Source organism: Nipponia nippon, unplaced genomic scaffold, assembly GCF_047370975.1.
Source record: "Nipponia nippon isolate SJK-2023a ecotype South Korea unplaced genomic scaffold, ASM4737097v1 scaffold_6, whole genome shotgun sequence".
In the NCBI taxonomy this organism is placed as follows: domain Eukaryota; kingdom Metazoa; phylum Chordata; class Aves; order Pelecaniformes; family Threskiornithidae; genus Nipponia; species Nipponia nippon.
The window spans coordinates 77,443,077-77,463,125 of NW_028262380.1; the positions used below are offsets into that span (position 1 = coordinate 77,443,077).

General features: G+C 40.9%; 1 protein-coding gene and 1 long non-coding RNA gene across 2 annotated transcripts in view; both read left to right on the forward strand.

Moving 5' to 3' along the window:
- The window catches only part of TNIP3 (TNFAIP3 interacting protein 3), a 58,673-nt gene extending 46,099 nt beyond the window's left edge, over positions 1 to 12,574 (forward strand). Inside the window, exons 11-13 of the mRNA XM_087737780.1 lie at positions 1,214 to 1,372; positions 4,771 to 4,831; positions 11,740 to 12,574. Of these exons, the coding sequence (XP_087593906.1) occupies positions 1,214 to 1,372; positions 4,771 to 4,831; positions 11,740 to 11,771 (252 nt within the window). The 3' untranslated portion in view covers positions 11,772 to 12,574. The remainder of the gene's footprint in view (positions 1 to 1,213; positions 1,373 to 4,770; positions 4,832 to 11,739) is intronic.
- Positions 12,575 to 12,653: 79 nt separating this feature from the next.
- On the forward strand, positions 12,654 to 19,717 carry LOC148051588 (uncharacterized). Its single transcript, XR_015700146.1, has 5 exons — positions 12,654 to 12,877; positions 13,895 to 13,982; positions 14,541 to 14,676; positions 14,982 to 15,197; positions 19,495 to 19,717. It is a non-coding gene; the product is annotated as an uncharacterized LOC148051588 (long non-coding RNA).
- Positions 19,718 to 20,049: the final 332 nt, after the last annotated feature.

The window sequence follows — 20,049 nt, forward strand, 5'->3', positions numbered from 1 at the left end:
GGAGAGCAGGTTCGGCATCCTGGCCGATGCTGGGCCCTGCTGCAGTAAGGCTCCAGACTTGTCAGTGCTTTTATGGGTACCTGGAAGCATTTCATGCAAGTATAGAAATAGCAATGCCAGAGGGAATGCCATGATTTGCCACTCAGGGCACCCCAGGCATGTAGAAATACCTTGGACAAATCTGTTAGCATTGCATGCAATAACTTTCAGGTATGTTTCCCCCACCCACCAGCCCACTCCTGGGTGGTTCAATAAGGTAAAGAAAATTTTTTGTAGGAGCCAAAGTACTCAAAGACACCTTCTTCCTATATATTTTTTGCTTTGTCTAGAGACTGTAAAAGACTAAATTTCTTGTACAACCCCAATGGGTCAACGGACGCTGTGAGAACTTCTCACAGCAGTGACAGTGAAAAGGAGGACTACAAATGGGGCTAAAAAACCTTTCCCACTCCTCCCCAGCTGCTCTGGAACAGGAGAAATGCCAGCAGCGCTGCACGTGTATAACACACCCGAAGGGCTGTACAAGTGCTGTGTAATGTGTATGTACAATTTGACTGTCCCTGCATTGCATCGACAGTTTACACTAGAGATCATCTTGTTTGTCTCTTCCTGCCTTGGGATTTGATTAAACAGAGCTTGTGAAGGATTTTAAACATGAGAGGAACCATACAGAATATTTATTAGTTTGTTTTCTTAAGTCAAATTATTTAGTTGTGGCTCATCTTTTACCCCTCCTTGCTCTGTCCTTAGGCAAATTCCCGTTGACTCTGCTGGGACACAGAGGGCCTAAGAAAAGGCAGACCCAAATCTCGAGGCCATTGACTTTGGTCCTTTACCAAAATTATTTATTTTTCTTGTTATGCAAGTGCCTGTCCATGTAGTTCTGCTTCAAACTATTGAAAGCTACTGTGTGTAATGAAAATGTTTCTTGAATATAGAAAACACCCAGAAATGTGCTTGCCTTATCTTGAAACCAATATTTTGTCATATAAGAAGTGTCAAGACTCTGGTGTGGCATAAGTCAGCTTTCTTAAATAACTTTTAAAATCATCAACAGTCTGAAAGGTCTAAACAAGCAGCGTTGCAACCCATGCTGAGAGAGGAGGGTTTCTTCCCCATTGCTTTTTACTGATAAATTTGTATGTGAATATTCTGTTGGACATCGTATCCTGCTACTAATGCATTTCTTCTTGCTTTTCTTATCTTTTGACAGACAAAAGACCTCCCGGTACAGTCTGAGAGGCCCAGCTACCCACCTCCCCTCTTTCTCTCGCCATGTGTTAATTATGGGAGTTGTGGGTTGGTTCTTCACTATCAAGATCCTCGAGCACATCCAGCATCTCGCAGGGCACATGAGCAGCAACAGCCCTCAGTAAGGTTCCCACCATCTCCCATTTCACAAGGGCACTGATTTTCTCACAGCATGGTGACCACAGGAGAATAACGTGGTGCTATCACACTGCCATCCTCACCAGTAACTAAATTTGTCGTTTCCCAGTTTCTGGCCAGTTCTGGATCAAGATTTTGTACTGGTTTTAGAATGAGCCCTATGTCTGGAACAGCCTTCCTGATCTCTGTACAGTCTCTCTTCCCTTACTGTCTGCCCCAAAATGGTGATTTTTCTCTTGGTAGTCATGTTCTTTTCATCCTTGCTGTTCCAGTGTCTTCAGTACTGAATTGCACAGAGTACTGCCATGTGCAACTCAAAGTATAACGAACAGAAATCTGCACAAACAGGAAGAATTGCAACAATTTAAATATATGGTTGATGAGTTATACTTTAAGTATGTATTCTTAAATATTTAAAATTTACTGTGGCAAATGCTATTTATCTACAATACCACTAAGAAGAAAAAGGGGATTATTATACATTTGTTTTCAATGATACTGGTGGTCATTCCTTAATTAAAAAAAATAGGGTTGTTTGATTGGACTGTTGCTGATTTCTTAGATTAATTTACTTCCACGACACACATTCAGAGCTCTTTCTAGCTATATAGTTACCCAAATTCATAAATACAGATCTGCTCTCTGAAGCCCAGTTCTGGGCCCTCAACGTAAATGATAATAACAAAAATGAGAACGTAGCTGTGGTCAGCATTATTCTGGTCTCTTCCCTCTATTTGGTCTAAGAAATCTTGTTGACTAATATGTCTTATTTCCGTGTCTTACACTGGGTATTTTTTTCTCTGCCCCAGTCTTTGGAAAATTACTTTCCTTCTTCACTTATGGCTTCTATGTTCATAGGTAATATAACTGTCCTGCCGCCAGGCAATACTGCTGTAACCAGACTGCAGAATCCAAGGTTCCCTGTACGCCTTTTGGGGGAGGCAGACAAAATCAGGATTCACAATGCTCTTAAACTGTAAGGGTGAATTCCCAGATGCTGTGGCTTGTACCCAGTAGTGTCTTCCCTCTGGTACGCTGCTGTGAAATGGGATTACGTGAGGAATAAGGTTCTACTGAGGGTGAAATACTGTGGCTGTGAATGCTTTAGGAATGCAATTTTCCCAAGCGAGCCTATGTATTGAAAAAAAAAAAAAAAAATCAGCAGAAGTGCAAATTCTATCTGAGTGTGGCTAACACAATGGGCAATTTGCCTTTTTTCCTGGCACACAACAGGGTCCTGTCTTCCTCAGCATGAAGAATAGGTTTGCACTAGGGCAGGTTATGTGAGGGGGAGTTATCTATTTCAAGGAAAATACTGCTTCAAAGAATGATATTTTTGAAGTGCTTTGGGCTATCGAAGTGGGCTGTGCTTGTTCAAATCTAGTGAGAATGCATTTATACATGGTGAATGTCATTTTAAATACACAATATCTGTTTCTGGCTATAAAGCTGTCACGTATGGAAAGATGCTCATTATTTGAGAAATTACAGCCGAATTTTTGCAAAACGCATATAAGGCTTTCAGACTGTAGAAATCCAACGAAAAAGCTGTGGTCAAACAAGTCATTTCTGTGCTTCAGGAGGGTGCTTATCTGCCTATTTATCAGAGTTGGAAGTATTGCAGAATGTTTTTCACTGCAATTTGGACACTGTCCCAGATTATTTTGGCTCTTCTCCCTGAACTTTCATCATCTGGGTTTCTAATTCTGCGAGGGATCACTGGGTTTACAACTTTGCCATTCCTGCCGGAGCACCGGGGTCAGTTTGACTGGTTGCTTTGTAACTCCCAGTTTCATTCTGAGTTTTCTTTGAAATTCTTTGTCTGTGCGAGTGCAGCGTTGCTGCTCTGAGCTTTTGATACCTCCCTGAGCAATTTGTTTAGCAACGAAGAAAGGTGTTAGAATTTAATGAGTGTCCTGAGTTAACGTACGTAATCCTGTGTTTAGTCTGTGCTTTTGCTTTTTCGTTCTTTTTATAGCTTGCACCTTTTTATTCCTTTTTACTCCTTTTTACATTGTTAGTAGAAACATTTTGTTTAGTCTGACATGAAATACACTTCTTGTTTCTGAAATTCATTCAGTTTGCGTAGTGTAAGTACATATGAAAGAGAAGAGTAGATCAGAGAACAGAAAATTCAACAGGAACTCAAAAAAGCAATGCAAATAAGCGTATTTTGAGCCATTGGTAGAAAAACTACCTGTGCTTAAAGCAAAGCAGTGTCTTGCTTTGTATCAAAGCCTGTTTTGTTTGCCCACAAGCACAGAATTAGTTAATAATTCCTGTGGATGGTATAATTTAAGTGAAAATAGGGTAGCTCCTTTTTTCCTGACAGTATATGAGAGTGCTTATTGCTGCGTAAGTATGAATGACAGCATACATGAAAGTTAAATCTGTTTTCTCTATCTACAGCTTTGTCCTGCCATCTTAATTTAGGCAAAACTTCTTTAGAAATCTATGAAATTTCTTTCCTACAAGTTGAAATCTGTAAGAGTCTCCTTGGGACTACTCAGGATTTTGTCAGAGTAATTTCTGCAAGAGAATAATTATTTTCCCAATTTAACTAATTTGAAGCAGTAATTACCTGGAATTTGACAAGCTTGCATGTGCTACTTAAACCAGATAGACAGCTTAATACAGCTTCAACTGAAATCAATCAATCCCAAAATTGTTTTCTCTGGTGGTAATTTGCTACTCACCACGGTGTGTGGTATGAACTATAATGCAATATTTCTCTCTTCCAGGATTTCCCTGGACAAAACCGTTTGCAGAGACATAACCTTCCCAGTACTTCCTTTTATAAGAAAAATGGGAATTTTTCCCATCCCACAGTATTTTCCAGAAGTTATTTGATAACAGCTAATGTTTTAGTAACACTAATGCTAACCTGTGGGGAAGGGAGGAGGGGAGAGAACTTTATTAAATGGGTTATTCCTGTCACGCTGAAACGTGTTACAGATGTTACACGTATTCAAACCGGAACAGCTTCACCTGTCAGGTCAATGTGTACCAGGTTTCTCTGGGGTTCTTTAGTATCGAGAATGTGATGCCTGCTAGTATCTTCTGGTGTACTTTATTCCTTAGCCCTTTTAAAATCCAATTTGTTTCTGTTAATGTTTCTTTTGATCTGTGGGATCTAGAAAGGTTTACACCAATATTTCTACTGAGAGCAGCATCTAAACCACATGTCATAAAAAAGGAAGCAAGCTGAAAGACTCGATCAGTGGAAATATAAAGCTAAATATAAGATTTTTTGTAAACTACTTTTGTATGACTAATAAAAAACTTCACAGCGCAATTATATTTTTATCATGTCACTGTTCTTTTGTTTGAAGTGTCTATGAAGTCCATATTGCTGTAATAATGTTTTATTGTTCTGTGCAGCCAGACTATCAGTGGTATGTTCCTGACCAGTTTCCGCCAGATGTGCAGCACAAGGCAAATGGTAAGACAACAGCTGTACAGAGCATATTTTAAATGTACTTTTTTTAAATGGGGGCCTTTTGAGGGATGTAGAATAAACTTTCCTATTTATCTGTTGAGTGCTTATATGACAGCTTTGCCTCAGAGCAATGAGGTTGCTGTATGTGCAACACAGGTGAGATTTCTAATGTAATACCATCTACATTATGGCTTTCGGCTTCGTTGCAATTCATAAAATGGCTCTATTACACGTTATAGGATCACACAGTTGCCTCATTAAACACCTAGCAATAGTCCTAAAGAAAAGACATCCTCATAGTTTTCCTTAGAGCTTCTGTTGCTCCAGCTAAGACTGAATTTAATGATGTGCTGAACCTGGGGACTAAGATGGGGCAGATTTTAGAAGCCCTTGGTAACAAAGTACAGGCTTTAGGATGTTGTTTCACCTTAAAGGCGAAATGCCCATTGCTATTCTTGATCTGCTCTGATAGTTCAAGGTGCCAGGTCTGAAAATAAAACCATGTAAATGGACGAAGTTAATTAGTTGCCAAAGTGTCAGTGCAAACTATCTTTTGGAAACCAGGAGGAGTATTTAGTATTTGTACCTGGATTTGAAATCATGCCAAGTTTCTGGGTGTTTCGAAGTACTTGCTTCAGACCACTCAAAAGATGGATGCCAGAGAGCACAAGGGAGAAGGGACGTTGTTCTAGGTGGGAATCCGCCCTCTGGACCTTCTCCTTCAGAAACTCCCCTAAACCACCCCTTTTCTCTCAAAAGTCGTTGAGAATTATGACACCTAAAGTTTTGTGTTTTGCTCTGTTCTCATGTTTTGTGGCCCTTTTGTAGAGGTACCATCATGACACATCACTCTGTGCTGCAGGGCCACCAGCAAAGTTTGCTGGTGTACACTGCAGGAGCGTGTGTGCTTCGTGTGTCTGCCATTTCATGGTGCGAGTGGGTACCATATGGGGTGGCAGGGACTCATCACCAAAAGCTGTTTTGTAACATCTAGAAGATGGCGGCTACAGAGGAACTATTCCATAATTTATTGTCGTCCACATTTGCAGAGAAGAGAGGGTAGGGTGGGAACGTAGCTCGCCAAAATGGAGGATGAGCTTCCCATAATTACATGGCAACTGTTTGGAGGGTTCTGATGTGGTCATAGGGAAAGTAGTGCTGTGACTGCAAGAGAGGACAGGAGATTAATTTTGTAGTTCCTCCCACTTAAACTCCAAGTGATTTACTGCACCAGAGAATACAGGGAGGAGGTTTATAACAGTGAATGAAACAAGTCCGGCCACCAACTGCAGCTGTGGTCCAGGGCAGTACACTTAGGGGATCTGAAGAAAAAGAGTTCTTCTTTTACCCTGCTTGATTATATGAGTTGAATTCTGGCTCCCTGAAAAAACTTTTTTTAAAATCTGTGCTCTGTCTTTCTATTATTGTTCCTTGTCCAGAACATCTAAATACCTCTTTCTCAATGGGACAGTGAGCAGGACACTTGGAGACTTCTCCCTTCCCTTTTGTCTTCAGTCCCCATAAAGAGGAATTCTCAATGAGTCACATCATAGTGCTGTGTAGGATGTCTGTTTTAACATCTTTGGGGCTCTTATTCTTATCTTCACTGATAAAACAAAGTTTATTTTATTAGCCATTGATCAGAGAAGTCCAACTTCTATCAATTAAAAGGCACTAGCCTGGGTTTATGTACTGTATATAGTCTGTATATATTAAATCTGCATTTAAGTGTTTTGAGAAAGCTTTCAAAGATAGAAACTCCAAGAATATGTGATGAAAGTATTCTTGATGTTCCAATTGCTTTGTTCTATTTTGTATCAGTGCTAATTACAACGGTGGGTTTAAATGAGCTAGTACGTGCAGCAGCATTCCCGAGTCTCATTTCTCAGCTTTCATTTCCTCATGAGGTGATAAACTGACCAATAAATCTTATCCCTTCTGAGATAGGGCTTCAGCATAGAAAAACAAAACAGCAATGCAGCAACTTTTAGGCATGAGGCAGTTTCCTTTAGGAATGCTATTTCAATAGACTGATGTTTCTTGGGAAAACCATTAAGTTTCCCTTAAGTGAACAAATTTTCCTTTGACACGGGGTATTTTTTCTTAAGGAATAATTACAAAATACAGGTCACAGGTTGTAACTTTAGAGCTGAACACAAGTGAAATGAATTGGGAAATTGATTTTTTTTTTTATGATATTACATCAAAAAAAGCCTGTTTTAAAGAGATCTGAAATCTGTGAGAGTGTCTACATCAACTCTAACTAGTTTGCTGTAATGTCATTGGGACTGCAAAGGCATATTGTCACCAAGGAGGAATTATTAATTTTTTCTGCAGTTTTGTATAGATGTACCTAGATCGCGTTTTCCTCCCTGTCTCCCCTCTTTTGTGAGGGAGGAAGTTATTTGCACCCAGGTGCTTTGCCATCTGACTTAAGTTCTCCAGGTACTTCTGTAACCAGCTGTGATCTCATGTTTTCTGCTTCTTGTGTAACCACATCTGTTCTTTTCTTCTGACTGGCACTGTTTTTCTTAGCTGCTCCCGTGTTCAAAGGCGGCTATCTTAAGGGACTGCTGGCTCTGTGAAGCCTAGTTTGTCTTTCTGTTTTCTGTAAGAAGCACCTCTTTGCCTGTATCTACAGAAACAGGATAATAACTGAAATATTTTTAAAATTAAAAAAAAATCTGCTACAGAAATTTGATCAATCCTATTTGAGACTATTTTCCAAAGTTTCTACTCTAGTCTGTTATTTTCCCCACAGATCTATGTTTTGCTAGTTGGCAGAGGATCACTTATGCACAAGTCTGAGGAGCAATGTTGCCTCCAGCACTGAACTTCCGTGGTAGCGTGATGGTTTGGATCTGGCACTTTTTGATTTGAGCCCTTTCTAATTAGCCTGGAAATAACTTCTTCAGAATACAGGAAGGATGAGAAGAATAGGGGGGCAAAATGAGAAGAAAAAACAACAAAACCAAACCTCTGTTCTTTTTTCCATTAAGCCTTTCTTTCCAAAACAAGAATGAACAAGAGATATTCCACGGTAGCAAGACAATGGTAATTATCTAAGTGAAATCCTTGCAATTTAGCTTTATGAAGAGAGTGACGCTAAAGGGAGATGCTAAGGTTATAGCTATGAAGTATGGCTTTATGCAAAAACCTTGTGTTTGTTCAGAGTTTGGAGGAGTGAACACCACTTGTTACTTAATCAGGGCTACATCAGCTCCCTCCTCCTCTGAGGGTTTAACCCGGTTCCTCTCCTCCTGCTCTTTCATGCTGCAGTCTCATCAAGAGTTCAGTTTTCCACATGACCGCTGGGATCCAAACTGAATCCAGAAATATGCAACAGGCGGTTTGCAAATAGGAGGGTGTGGGCTGTATTCAGGTTTATTGGTCTGATTTTACTAGCATTTTCTTCCCATTTGCATCCACAAAGTTTCATGTTGCACCTCTTGTTAAGCTGCTTAAAAACTCAGAAAACTCATACCAGAGTTCAGCTTCTCTGTGAACATAAGTATTTCTTCTCCATATCTTCCCAAAGATTAAATACTCCAGCTGAAAGCAGGCAGGGTGAAGAGATGGATAGGAACGTTTTGTGTCCAGCCATGCTCCATAGGTTAGCTGGAAAGGAAATCAGGCTGCCAGGGAAAGACCACTCAGATAGTCCTCACAGGGCAACTGCCTGTCTGCAAAGCAGGATTAGGGGAAATCATCAGGATTCCAAAAAAAGCAAAGGTGTTTCCTTGAAGGTCACAATAAAGAGAGAAGAGGAAAAGTAAGCGATGAGAGGCAGGTAGAGATTAAGGAAGAAGATGATGAGCTGTTGTCTCACTGCACCAGCAATGTATTTCCAAGAGACTAACTCTTCCTGCCTGCCTCTGGGCTGGTCCCTCCCCAGGTACTTTGCTGTGCAGAAAGCCTAAACTGTGCTTAAAGTCTTCCAGCTTAGCCTTGTTTGACCAGCGATGCTGCCTTTGGAGGGGCATTAGCTCCTAAGTCTCTCCGTGCTGTCACTCAGCATTCCTGGAACTTTTCTGATCTTTTCATTCTGATCTTTTCATTCTTGGTTGTGAGGGTTTTGGGGGGGGTTTTGTTGTTTTGTTTTGGTTTTTTTCCTCTTTTTAAGGAGCAAGGCAGAAAGATTTCCAGCAAGTGTACTTAATGTCACTTTATTTGGCAAGCACTGTTGACTTCCTTCCTTATCCAACTGTGCAAAATTGAAAAGACAGTTGAAAAAAAGATTGATTTTGGAGATTTTCCCTGAACCCAGTTTTTTAATGAAAAATTCTCTGGAAAAGAGGTTTATTGCTCAAAGCCTACTCAGAGCAAGAACCCTTTTGCATGCCACAACTGCTGGCATGTATTGCCTTTTTCACTTCCAAAATTAATCTTACTGTATTTGTTTTCTTGGCAGAAAGATTCTTGGTACATGTATTTAAGAACCCCAGTTACCCCTTCAGAACATCAGATATAACTACTGGATTTCTTTGATGTCAACAGTACATTTTTGTTTTGGATCCAGTTATGTTAGGCACAGGGAGAAGCCAAAACGTAGCCCTACACCTACCTCTTGTTTCAAGGAGTAGCTCTGGAGGCTTGTGGGAGAGGTGAGAGCAGCGGGTCACCACCTTGTCTTGGCACGCATAGGCAAAGCAGAAATCAACCTGCAAAGCCCCAAGGATGCCCAGATGAGCACATGAAGAAGCATGATGTGTCCGCTTACTTTCATTATAATATCATCTCTTGTTCCCTTCCACACTCTGCTGCTTTCCAGATTTTTGCCCTCAAGGTAGCTACTTGGCTGCTAATGTTGTTGTAATTACAGCTAATTGGAAGAGGAGGAGGGAGAAGTGTGGGGTGTTCTGCTGAAAATAATGAGATCTGTAGGGAGGGGGGAAAAATGAAAAACTGAAAAATGGATTTGTGGAGCTCTTGAATGAAAACCAGGCAGAAAAAAAGTCAGTGACATCTTAATTTTCCTGGAAAAAAATCCTAGACTCTAAACATTTTCGGTATTAGCCTGTCCTCAGTGCATACTTTACATTAGAAATTATCAGTGCTCCCAACCAGTCAAGACAGATTTAATTAGCAGCTTGCCATCCCCACTGGGAATGAAAATGTGATTATTTTCAGGATTTTTATGGATCCAACGTGATTTCTGCTACTGCAATGTAACAAAAAGGCCATTAGCACACCTTTAAGTTCTAACTCCAGAACATGAGAATTTGCCTTTTTTAGAAAGGTATTGCTTTTAAAAGTCAACTTGAGCTAAAGATCACAGAATGTCTTGTAGTTTTTCAGAGTACCAGGCAGAAAAGTCTCATGTGAAGAGGAACAGGATATGTAATTTAATCAGCTGCATGATTTGATAATTTCATTTCTATGAAACAATGTATCGGGATTTATCATTCTGTACCCATTAGATTTTAAATGGCTTCACACACACTGGCATTTTTTTTTCCTTTGAGAATGAAACACAGGGAAGAATTGAGGCTTGCCTGAAAGGGGATGTCGATGGTGATCTTCTGGTGATAGGTGATGCGGTGGCTGTTTTCATTAAATCATTCTCTTTCCTGATGACTCGATGAAGCATTCATCTGCTATCTGGAAATATCCTTAGTTCCTGATTGACCATCTAAGGAAGCGACGTAAAAATTCGTTCTATGCCATTTGCATAGAACTTTAGGAGCCAAAAGCATCTTGGCATAAGCAGGGTGACCTCAGTGCGTCCCAGTGGGCCTCGGGATGGGGAAGGAACAAAAATAATTGAAGGACATCCCCACTGTACAGCTGCCTGAGGTGTTTGAATATCCAAGTCCTCTCTTTTTTCTTTTTTTTTTTCCCCCAAATTATATTGTTATATGAATACCAACATTTGATGTGAAGCTTGGAAGCACATTTCTTGTTAGAAAAGTTTTGTTCCACTGTCTTTGTTGTTATAGGAGGCTATTTGCATGAAATGAAATGAACACACAAATATCTATATTTATCTACCTTGCACAAAGAACCAGTCTGCTAATTGTTGCTCTTCCTGGCTTTTGTGAAAAAATAACTTGAATTTTAGCCCTGGTAGTACCTGCAAGGAAAAGGTGTCACCAAAATCAATGATTCACGGTACTGCCGCTTGCTACAACTGTGGACCTTTTGGATCAAGTTTTCTTTCATATACATTTGGATATCGTCAGCACTGTGGGTTTGGACATGAATGATGGGGTTACTGTGTAGCAGCTGCAGAGCAATTCTCCTAGGCAAATTCAAAACCCCGCTGGAAATATTTCACTCTTAATGTTCCTCTTGTAAGCAAAATACTGTGTGCACTTGTGTGTGTGCTACTAGTGATGTGTTACAGCGTTTCCAGAATCTTTTGAAACTTCAGGAAGGAAGTATGTGTTACACCGGCAATAGTATATTTCCTTTCTTAGATTTTTATTTTGTTTTTCTAGCTCAAGTGAGTTACTATCAAACACATCTTTGAACCACAGACACCTACTTAGCAGTAGGTACTACTACCTAATTCTTCCCTCTGTCATACTTACCTCCTCTCTTGGGTGCACCTAATGCTAATGTATACCGATGACCACTGCTGAATGTCAGCTGTTCTTTTTAGAGGTCTAGAAAGATTTTACATGGGGGCTTTAGGTTACAAGACCCTACTGTTTGCTCTATATCAACAATCAGGACTAGATGAAAGTCAAGGGAGAGAGAGACTACTAATGCACTGTATGATAGCCCTACCCTCTTTTGCTTCTTCACACTTGCTGTCATTTGTGTTGGATTGATTACAGGCTTGTAATGATGTACAGTGTTGGCACCGGAGGGGGGTGTCTGTACATGTTACACAATAGAGGGAAATTAATCATAAGCGAGTTGTATTTCTCAATGTCAAAATAATTTGTATTGATACACTTTTGCAGATTCATCCTCGGAGAAGGGAACCCATCGCTGACAGCCTGTGACCTGGAGAAGTGTAGACCAAAGGCTGCAAGCTAGTCTTGGAACTTCATTATTCTGTTTTGTTCTGGTTTTTTTGCCCCTAGCTCCTTATCTCTTCAGTGCATGTTATTTATGCCTCGTGAAATCCCTGCGAGGACAATAGAAAAGCAGATCATACAGGCTAGTGATCCTCATGATCCAGTTAAACTCTGCTGGGAAGCGTTACTGCCCTTTGTTCTGAAGATGCTGTTTGTGCTGCCTATGAGAATCTGTTAAAAAGCCTTATGAGAAAAGATGCAGCTATTGCTGGGGATTCAGAGGCAGTCACATCTGGTTTGAATTCAAGAGCTTATAAGCCCAATAGTTTTGTGATATTTTTTTGTTTGAGAATTGTAGTCTTTCTTATTTGATTCCAGGGAATGATTCGTTGATATACCATCTTGAATTCTGTACTGTTTTTCTTGATTGTTTGGTAAAAAGGGAAATCTGCTTCACTGTTTTAACACATTTGTGTAATTGTAAGTAGGGTACCGCTGATACCAGGCCAGGTAGAAGGTGCCTACTTGCCTTTTTGAGTCAAGGCCAGCTCGTGTGAATCCTTTCTCCAGCTCTCTTTGTTTTGGCTCCAAAATGATATGAAAAACGTAATCACAGTTTTTCTGTGTGTACTTGTTTGTATCAGAAGAATTTTAGTAGGAATACTCAATGGGTTTAACTTCTCAGTGAAAATCTCCAAATGATTCTTGTAATGAATCTGAACATCGTTGTGTAACCTCTAACCTGAGAATAAAACCTGGCTTTTTAAATGAAATGGTATTTAAACCATGAAATTTTTTCAGAAAATTGTGGTGAATGGATGTTCAGCAAACATTACCTGATAATCTACTTGCAAGATTGTCTCTTCCCTTCAGGCAGGTACCCGAACCCGATGGGATCCCACCTGAAAGAAGGAACTGAGTTTTTTGTACCATAGGGCCGCATGAGATGTCCTGTGTGCTTTTCTTATAGCTCGGTAGTAGTTAATGTGAGTTTAAGTTCCCACACAAACGGCTTTTTGAGCTGTACGAAGACAGAGTCATCAGAGATCGCCTGCATGTGTCTTTGCTGCTTTTAGAACAGGTATTTGCATTCCCATCAATATACAAAGGCCTGTGCATTAAAATAACAACCTTATAGGATTAAACATGTTCAGCACTTGATTTTGGACACAATAGGGAATAGCCCATGGGAAAGGATTTTTCTGCTGTTACATTTTACAGCAATGCTGCTTTTGCCCACACTAATCAAAGAAACGACACTCCGAACTTATAATATGGACTCAGGAAGAACACAAGCAAAGCACCGAACAAATCGGCCTCTGGAGAGAAATTGCTTTTTCATGAGCTATTGAAAATTAGAGTCTGATTGCAACATTAGCTACAGAATAAACTCCTGAGTCTCTGTTAGAGAGAGAGGAGTGTTTATCTCTGCATGAATTTGGAGCTGGCTTACAGACACTATAGCAGCAGATAATTTAACCAGCAAACAATATAACCACACTACTCCTGATTAGTGATTTGGCTAAGGGTGAGATCATGGAAAATGCTAATGTGGTGCCTTCGGAAAATCCAATTATAATGTAACCTAATTCAATGCGAGCTCTCAGCAGGTGACCAGTGCTGTGGGCAGAGCACCCCGCACTCAAAGATGTCGTGAATCCTCAGAACAGACGAGCTTCTGTGTGGTTGGTGTGGGAGGCAACAAACCCCCGTTTCATTCATTTCCACTGTTTTCCCCAACTAACCGCGAAGGTTTGCGCCTTCCATTTGTGGCGCTTAACTCATTATCTGACAACTTGTGCAAGCATTATCTGGCCCAAGCGGATGATTCAACGTGAGCCATTCATAGTCAGAAAATAGAGTTTGCAGGGCTATCTTTTGGTTTTTTTCCTCTGTTTAGTCACAGGCTTTTAATGTTTGGCTGGCTTGGGCACAAGACTGTAAACCTTGACTCACACAGATTCTAATCATGCTAAGTGTGGAGTATTCCTTGTATTATATGATAGAGAACTTGTATCTTTTAATATGCATGTAAAATGCCTGTACAGTTGATTTTCCTCTTGATTTTCTTGTAATGATGTATGTTTCCCAAATGCAGGTGCTGTCATCTATTTGAATTAGCCTTGTCAGACTCAAACACCCCCAAAGGATACACTTTCTGCAATGACCCAGACAAGTTTGAGGGGGTGAGTTATTTTAGATAAAATCAACCATAGTACTCATAACAGGCATTTTTCCTTCCCCGAGCTTTGCCGAAACTGGGCATCAGCACTCCCAGTTCTTCCTCTGGCCTTTTAAAGAACCTTCTGGCATTTCCTAATCTTTGTTACGTATTTTATTTTCCAAACACCTGCCCAATTTTCCATCTGTTTCTTCCTATTTAGCTTTCTCCGATAGTCTTGTGTATCAGTGGTGAGCAGACCAATTTCACAGTAAGGGCTGTAAATGTGTTTGTGAAAGGCCTTTTCTTTTTTCCTTCCTTTTCTTGTGGGAACTGCTCCGGGTTTGGGAATATTGGAATTACTATGCACGTTGCAAGAGGAGCAATTCATACACAGAGAGTAACTTTTATTTCATACTGGACCTGGCACTTATTCGAATACTTGAAGCTATGAGCTACACCCATAGTTTGTGCCCCCCCAATTTCCTCACTCACCGTGACTTGGGGAAACAAAACAAGCATAAAGTGATTTTCTGTCAAAACTTTTCAGCAGTTTAAGGGGTTATTTTCACTTGTCCAGCAGAAAGACCAATGTGACCTGGCCAGGTTTGTCCTGCATCGGTGCTGGCCAGTCTGCCCACCAGTCGAGATGTATCAGGAATGCTTGAATCGTATCCCTGTGCGACTGACTCAACAGCCATATTAAAAATGCTTACAAGGTAAGGTTAAACTTTTAGGTATACGGTAAGGAACTGACCCATAATGAAGCTGATTACTTAGCATGTTAAAATGATGGGGGAGGTCCAGGCGTTGGTCATGATCAGCCCTTGGAAAGCCTTGTTACTTCTGGTGGGAGCGCACGTGTTGACGTGTGTTTGTATGGATTCTGAATGACGAGTTATGACAGCTAATAGACACACAACATTTTATTAAATAACAGATCTGGGGGAACATTTTATGTATGTTTTGGCATGGGTTTCTGTAGACTTTTCTTCTAAACTGAACTTTTTCCACTTGGTTGCAGTGTTATATACTAAACGTTGTGGAGAAATTTTCATTTCTATGAATGAGAGCAAGTCTTCATCTGTCAAGTTAAATTATCTGCTTACAATATTATTTTACATTATTTTCAACACAATATGCTGGATTCACTAAATGATGTTTTGATTACCATAACAGCAATTATCCAACATTAAAATAGGAGCACCTTTGAACTCTTGGAGTCATTAACACAAATGAGGTACGTAAAAGCTTGGGGTCTTTGAGGAAGTTTTGTCCCATTCTTTATTTTTCCTCTGTGTGTGTCTCTTTTTTTTGTTGTTGTTTTGTTTTTTTGTTTGTTCGTTTCCCTTGTGGAGCTAGCAGATGTGACACCAGCATTTTGCTGACTTGAAGTTTTTTATTTTGATTCACCACTGTTTTACTTCCCAGGTATTTTAAGCTCTGTGCCTTGTCAAAAATATATGCTGTTTTAAAACTGTCTTTTTCTTCTGAAGGCCTGAAGTGCTATTGGTGACAGTCAGGCCAATGCTTATTCTGTTCTATTTCTATAGATATTTCTTTCTACTCTTATACTTACATAATGTGTGGCATGATATGAAGATTTCATTGGTGATAAGTAAGTTGTTTGTCTTTATAAATCACTAAATGGCATTGCTCCTTAGTCTCAGGCTGTCATTTGTTTTAGGAAGGAAAAGTTGTTACTTAGAAATTGCTGGTAAAAGCTGGGAGCTGTTTGAATTGCCTCAGAAACTCTGGATACAAGAGGGAGTGGATTCTTGATAATGCTGTAGGCAAAGCACGTGGAGTGCCCCAAATACACACCTATGCTACCCTATAATACAAAAGCTAGATATCACAGCTGAGGATGATTTGATAGATTACAAGCAAAATCCTGGATCATGTTACTTTCCTCTGGGAACGCAGCTTTACCCTAATGAACTGGAAATTCTGCCTTGCCCATACCACCCTGTGTTGAGATTAGAGAGTATTTCTAATCAGGTTGAAGTTCTCTCTCTTGTTTAAAAAAAAAATCCTGAAGTTTTAAAAATGGTTTCTGTGTTTTAACTTTGTTGTGAGAATAACAGAAGAATTTCTCTGATTTTTGCAGATGCAAGTTTAAAGGTCTGCAAGACACCACAGGGTGGAAAGTATTTTTTTGATTAATAAAACATTTCCCACCAGGAGCCAGGATGCTGGCTAATGCTGTGTTTTCACTTACGGCAGCAACAGCCTTGCTTCCACCTGCCCTATAAATGGGGAATACCCAGGTGCTTCCTGTTGAAGGGCTGCTTACGCGAGAGCAAAGGGTCCATGCTGGCCACCGACCATGAAATGGGCTGGTGGTGGTGAGAGCAGGGCTGAGGGCAATGAGGGCAGGCAGGTAGGGTATGTGGTGGGGCACCGTTCCTGATACAATCTGTTGATCGCTGTAGGAGTTAAGATCTTGCAAGGCTGAGACCACAGATTGCAACTTTGTTGCTCTAATGGGATGTATCAGACCAAGGGGGGTCTGGAGCTCTTCCCATGGCCAACGGAAAGGATTTGGAGAAGGGAAATCTCGTGGAGCGAAAGCAGGATGTGTGCTCCTAATGTTTGTATCGCATGACCTGATGAAGAGAGAAGTCACAGCTTTGACGAAGGGTAAAGCCCCTTTGTTGGCATTTTCATCATCAGGTTGGTTTCTTTCATTTAATTATTTGATTTAGTTGAGAAGAGAGAGGGAGATGTTTTAATTTCCTTGGAGGAAGTTTTCATTTTGTGCCTTCCTGTGTTCAGGCACCGTGTATCTCAGCTCTTAGTCGTGTAAATCCCAAGTTAATCCTTTTAAGGCAACGGCATTACCCTGTACAGCTGGCACACGCATAGGTCCTTTGCAAGTTATTCACAAAACCAGTTCTCTCTCTGACTAAATGTAGCAGTCACTTAAAACTGTTACTTAAGGCTAGGAACAAAGCACCAGCCAGATTATTTCCCTATGCTAAAAGTTGGGAAAGAGCTGCATTTTTCTGAAAATTGAAATAAGAGCTGGTCTTTTTGTAATTCCTATTCTTTTTCCCTCTTTCTCCACAATGCCAAATTTGCAGCCTGTCCTTTCTAGTCATGACCCAGCATGGAATCTGTAGAAATAAAGTGCCAGAAGAAACCATCCTAGTTGTGCTGGGTGGAAGGACTAGCAATGATACCAGAAAAACACAGCCATCAACACCAAAGAGCAGTATATTTCAAATAAAATTCTTTCTGCGTAAATGACCTGTTCAGACACCAAAACAGCTTTGGGGGGGCAGTCAATCTCCCCGTATTTTCAGCTTTCTTTTAGGAAGGAACATTATGGCCGTACAGGAGAAAAGCCAGTCACTGATGAACTGGTATGACAATGCTGTCTTACATTGGCAGTGGCAAGGGAGGGATTACTTTATTCCCTGTTATAATTCCCCTGTGGTCATGAGTTAGTGAGGGTGGGGATACCAAACCGGGGACTTGGAGCCCTCAGTGATGTAGTTGCTGTAGAACGGAAGGGAACTTGCTAAAATCAGGTTGAAGGCATGAATGTTGCATTGCAGTTAGCTAAAAGCAGGCTTGAGTCTGGCTCAGTAATGCCAGCAAAATTGATTGCTCACAGGGATTGTTCCTAATCCTTACTAGTGACAATTAAAATTCAAAGCGTGTGTGTGATGTTGTTATCTCACCATTCATGACTTCTGAAGAGACATCTGACTTCCCTGAGGATTTGTGTGTGGTTGGGTCAGAGTACTGTAGCTGCTTTTCTATTTCTGTCTGATAAATTAATAACTCAGGACTTTGAAACACAGCTAAGAAAAAGCTGCAAAACCAGAAAACCTCACCACCAAATCAAACCCACTGCGTTACAGGGTGACCTCTGTGAACCACCATTCTGCATTACAAGATACCTGTTGGGCAACTGGAAAAAAAAAATCCCCAGGAAAAAAAAAAAAGCAATTAATCTGAATGTGCTGTTAATTTAATAGCATTCCCATGGGGAGCCTTAGACAGTGCTACTATTCACAAGCTTACCATAACTTCCTACTGTTCCACAGATGCTTGTGACAGGCTCTACTTTTTCATGCTCGTTCCTCTGAGGTCCTTTACTTTGGAGTCACAGCAAACCATCTATTTGTATTTTATGAGTCAAACGAGGTTTATGGAAAGTAAAATTCCCATTGGAAGTGAACTTAGAAAGGTGGTGCTGTACCGCCAGGAAACCTTTCCAAATAACTGAATTCTTATTAACAGAAGTTTTCACTTCGATGAATGCAAACATTCAAGCTATAGCATATTGTGAGGCTCTCTGTATCTGAAAGCACTGACAAGAGACGTGGGAAAGGCAAACAAAAAAACCCTCGGAGTAGTACCAGGGAGGATATTAATAAGGAAGGAACATCTCTTACGAGTTTCTTGTTTGTTCTGATTCATTCAGCCTGTTCCGCCCAATTTTGTTTAGTTTCTGTATGTAAACATCACTGCTGTTTACGAGCAATATTTCATTTCGTTTTAGAACAGCTTAATCTTATGAAGACCATAAGCCTTTCTTCATCTGAGAAGAAAATGATACAGACATTGCACCTCGATTTACGTATGCTAGTAGGGCGTAATACTGACACAATGTTTCATGACTACTAAGTGGATGTCATTCATCTTGGTCAATCGTTCTCAAAAATACAACGTTTCAGTCGCAGGCATCTAAATCTCCATTAAATTCTTCAGGCTACTTTTAAACTTCTACAGATTAGTCCCTGAAATTCTGCAGACTTTTCTGGCTCTGAAGTCCCCAGAAACCTGGTGGGGCTCTGCAGAGCCAGGCTGATTCTGACTTCGTTAAACTGCATGGGTTTTCCTTGCTCTACAGGAAGAATGCATGTAAATAACTCAGGTTCTTCCAGGTGGTGCTAAGGACTCCACGTGCAGGTGGTGACCTTCATGCACACGTGAACGCATCCCAGTTTGTGCTCGTGTGCGTGCTTGCGTATTTATATTACACACACAGAAAATAAGTGTTCAGTTATGAAGGTTTGAGCGTAAGAGCCAAATCCATAAATATACTTGCTCTTTTCTCTAGGAAAGAAATCTAGCAAGATTGCTGAAACTTTTAACCTGCCCACATAACAAGAGTCAGTATGCCATGTTCCTAGGGGAGAGCGTTGTAGTAAGAGAAGATGAAGATTTCTTTTTAATCTGGAGTTCAGGCTTCACCAGGCTCTAATTTTTAAGTCTTCCCAGGCTGAGCAGCTTTGGCTGTGTTAACGATGTGTTGTATTCAGGGCTGGCAGAGTCCGCTCCCTGCCACCATGCTTGCTTTCTCAGCGCCGGCTTTCTGTTTATACAGTGGTGAGGGAAAAGTGCATTTCCATTGATTTTTATTTACTCTTTTATAAGAGTACTTCGAATTTACTAGAACAGTTTAATTGGGCTCCAAAGCGGTCTGTCCCGCTCACAAAAGCGTACTGTTGTTCCACTTCTGTTTTCCCTTTCGGGATGAGGGGCCTCCAGAGCTAAACCACCATCTCCTCTGCCCACAGACTGTGGAAAGGCTCGTGGTGCACCTCTGTGAGCGTTGCTGGAGTGGCGATGGGCAGCGGACACCTTTCCTCTCCTTGGCCTCCTTCGCCCAGCGGCATGCGGTGTTTCAGCAGGAGGGAGGTCAGTGCCTCTCCAGCAGAGCTGTGCTCACAGCAGAGAGGAAGGCTGGATTTGTCTGAAATTACATAATTTTAGACAAGCCTGAAAAACCACTTCTGGCAATTTAAACACCTTTCCTTTGTAGTGGGAAAGCACAGTATAAAAGCTGGCTTCCCCAAAGGCTTCCCAGGCCATTCCTTCACCTCACAGAGCTGGTTTCCATTGTGCAAGGCACAAGCTCTTCACTACAGGGAGTGGATTATTTTTAGGAGTTCCCAAACACAGGTATAACCCTGCCTTACCCTTGCATGGAGGAGAAGGGGCCCAGGCAGAACAGGTCCATGCTCTTGGCCTCATTTCCTACGAGGCAGCGTTTATGAAGCTGTGCTGGCTGTGTGCGTGCATGTACCTGACAGTGCATGCATGTGTCTGCCAGGCCTTCCCAGGGATTTTGT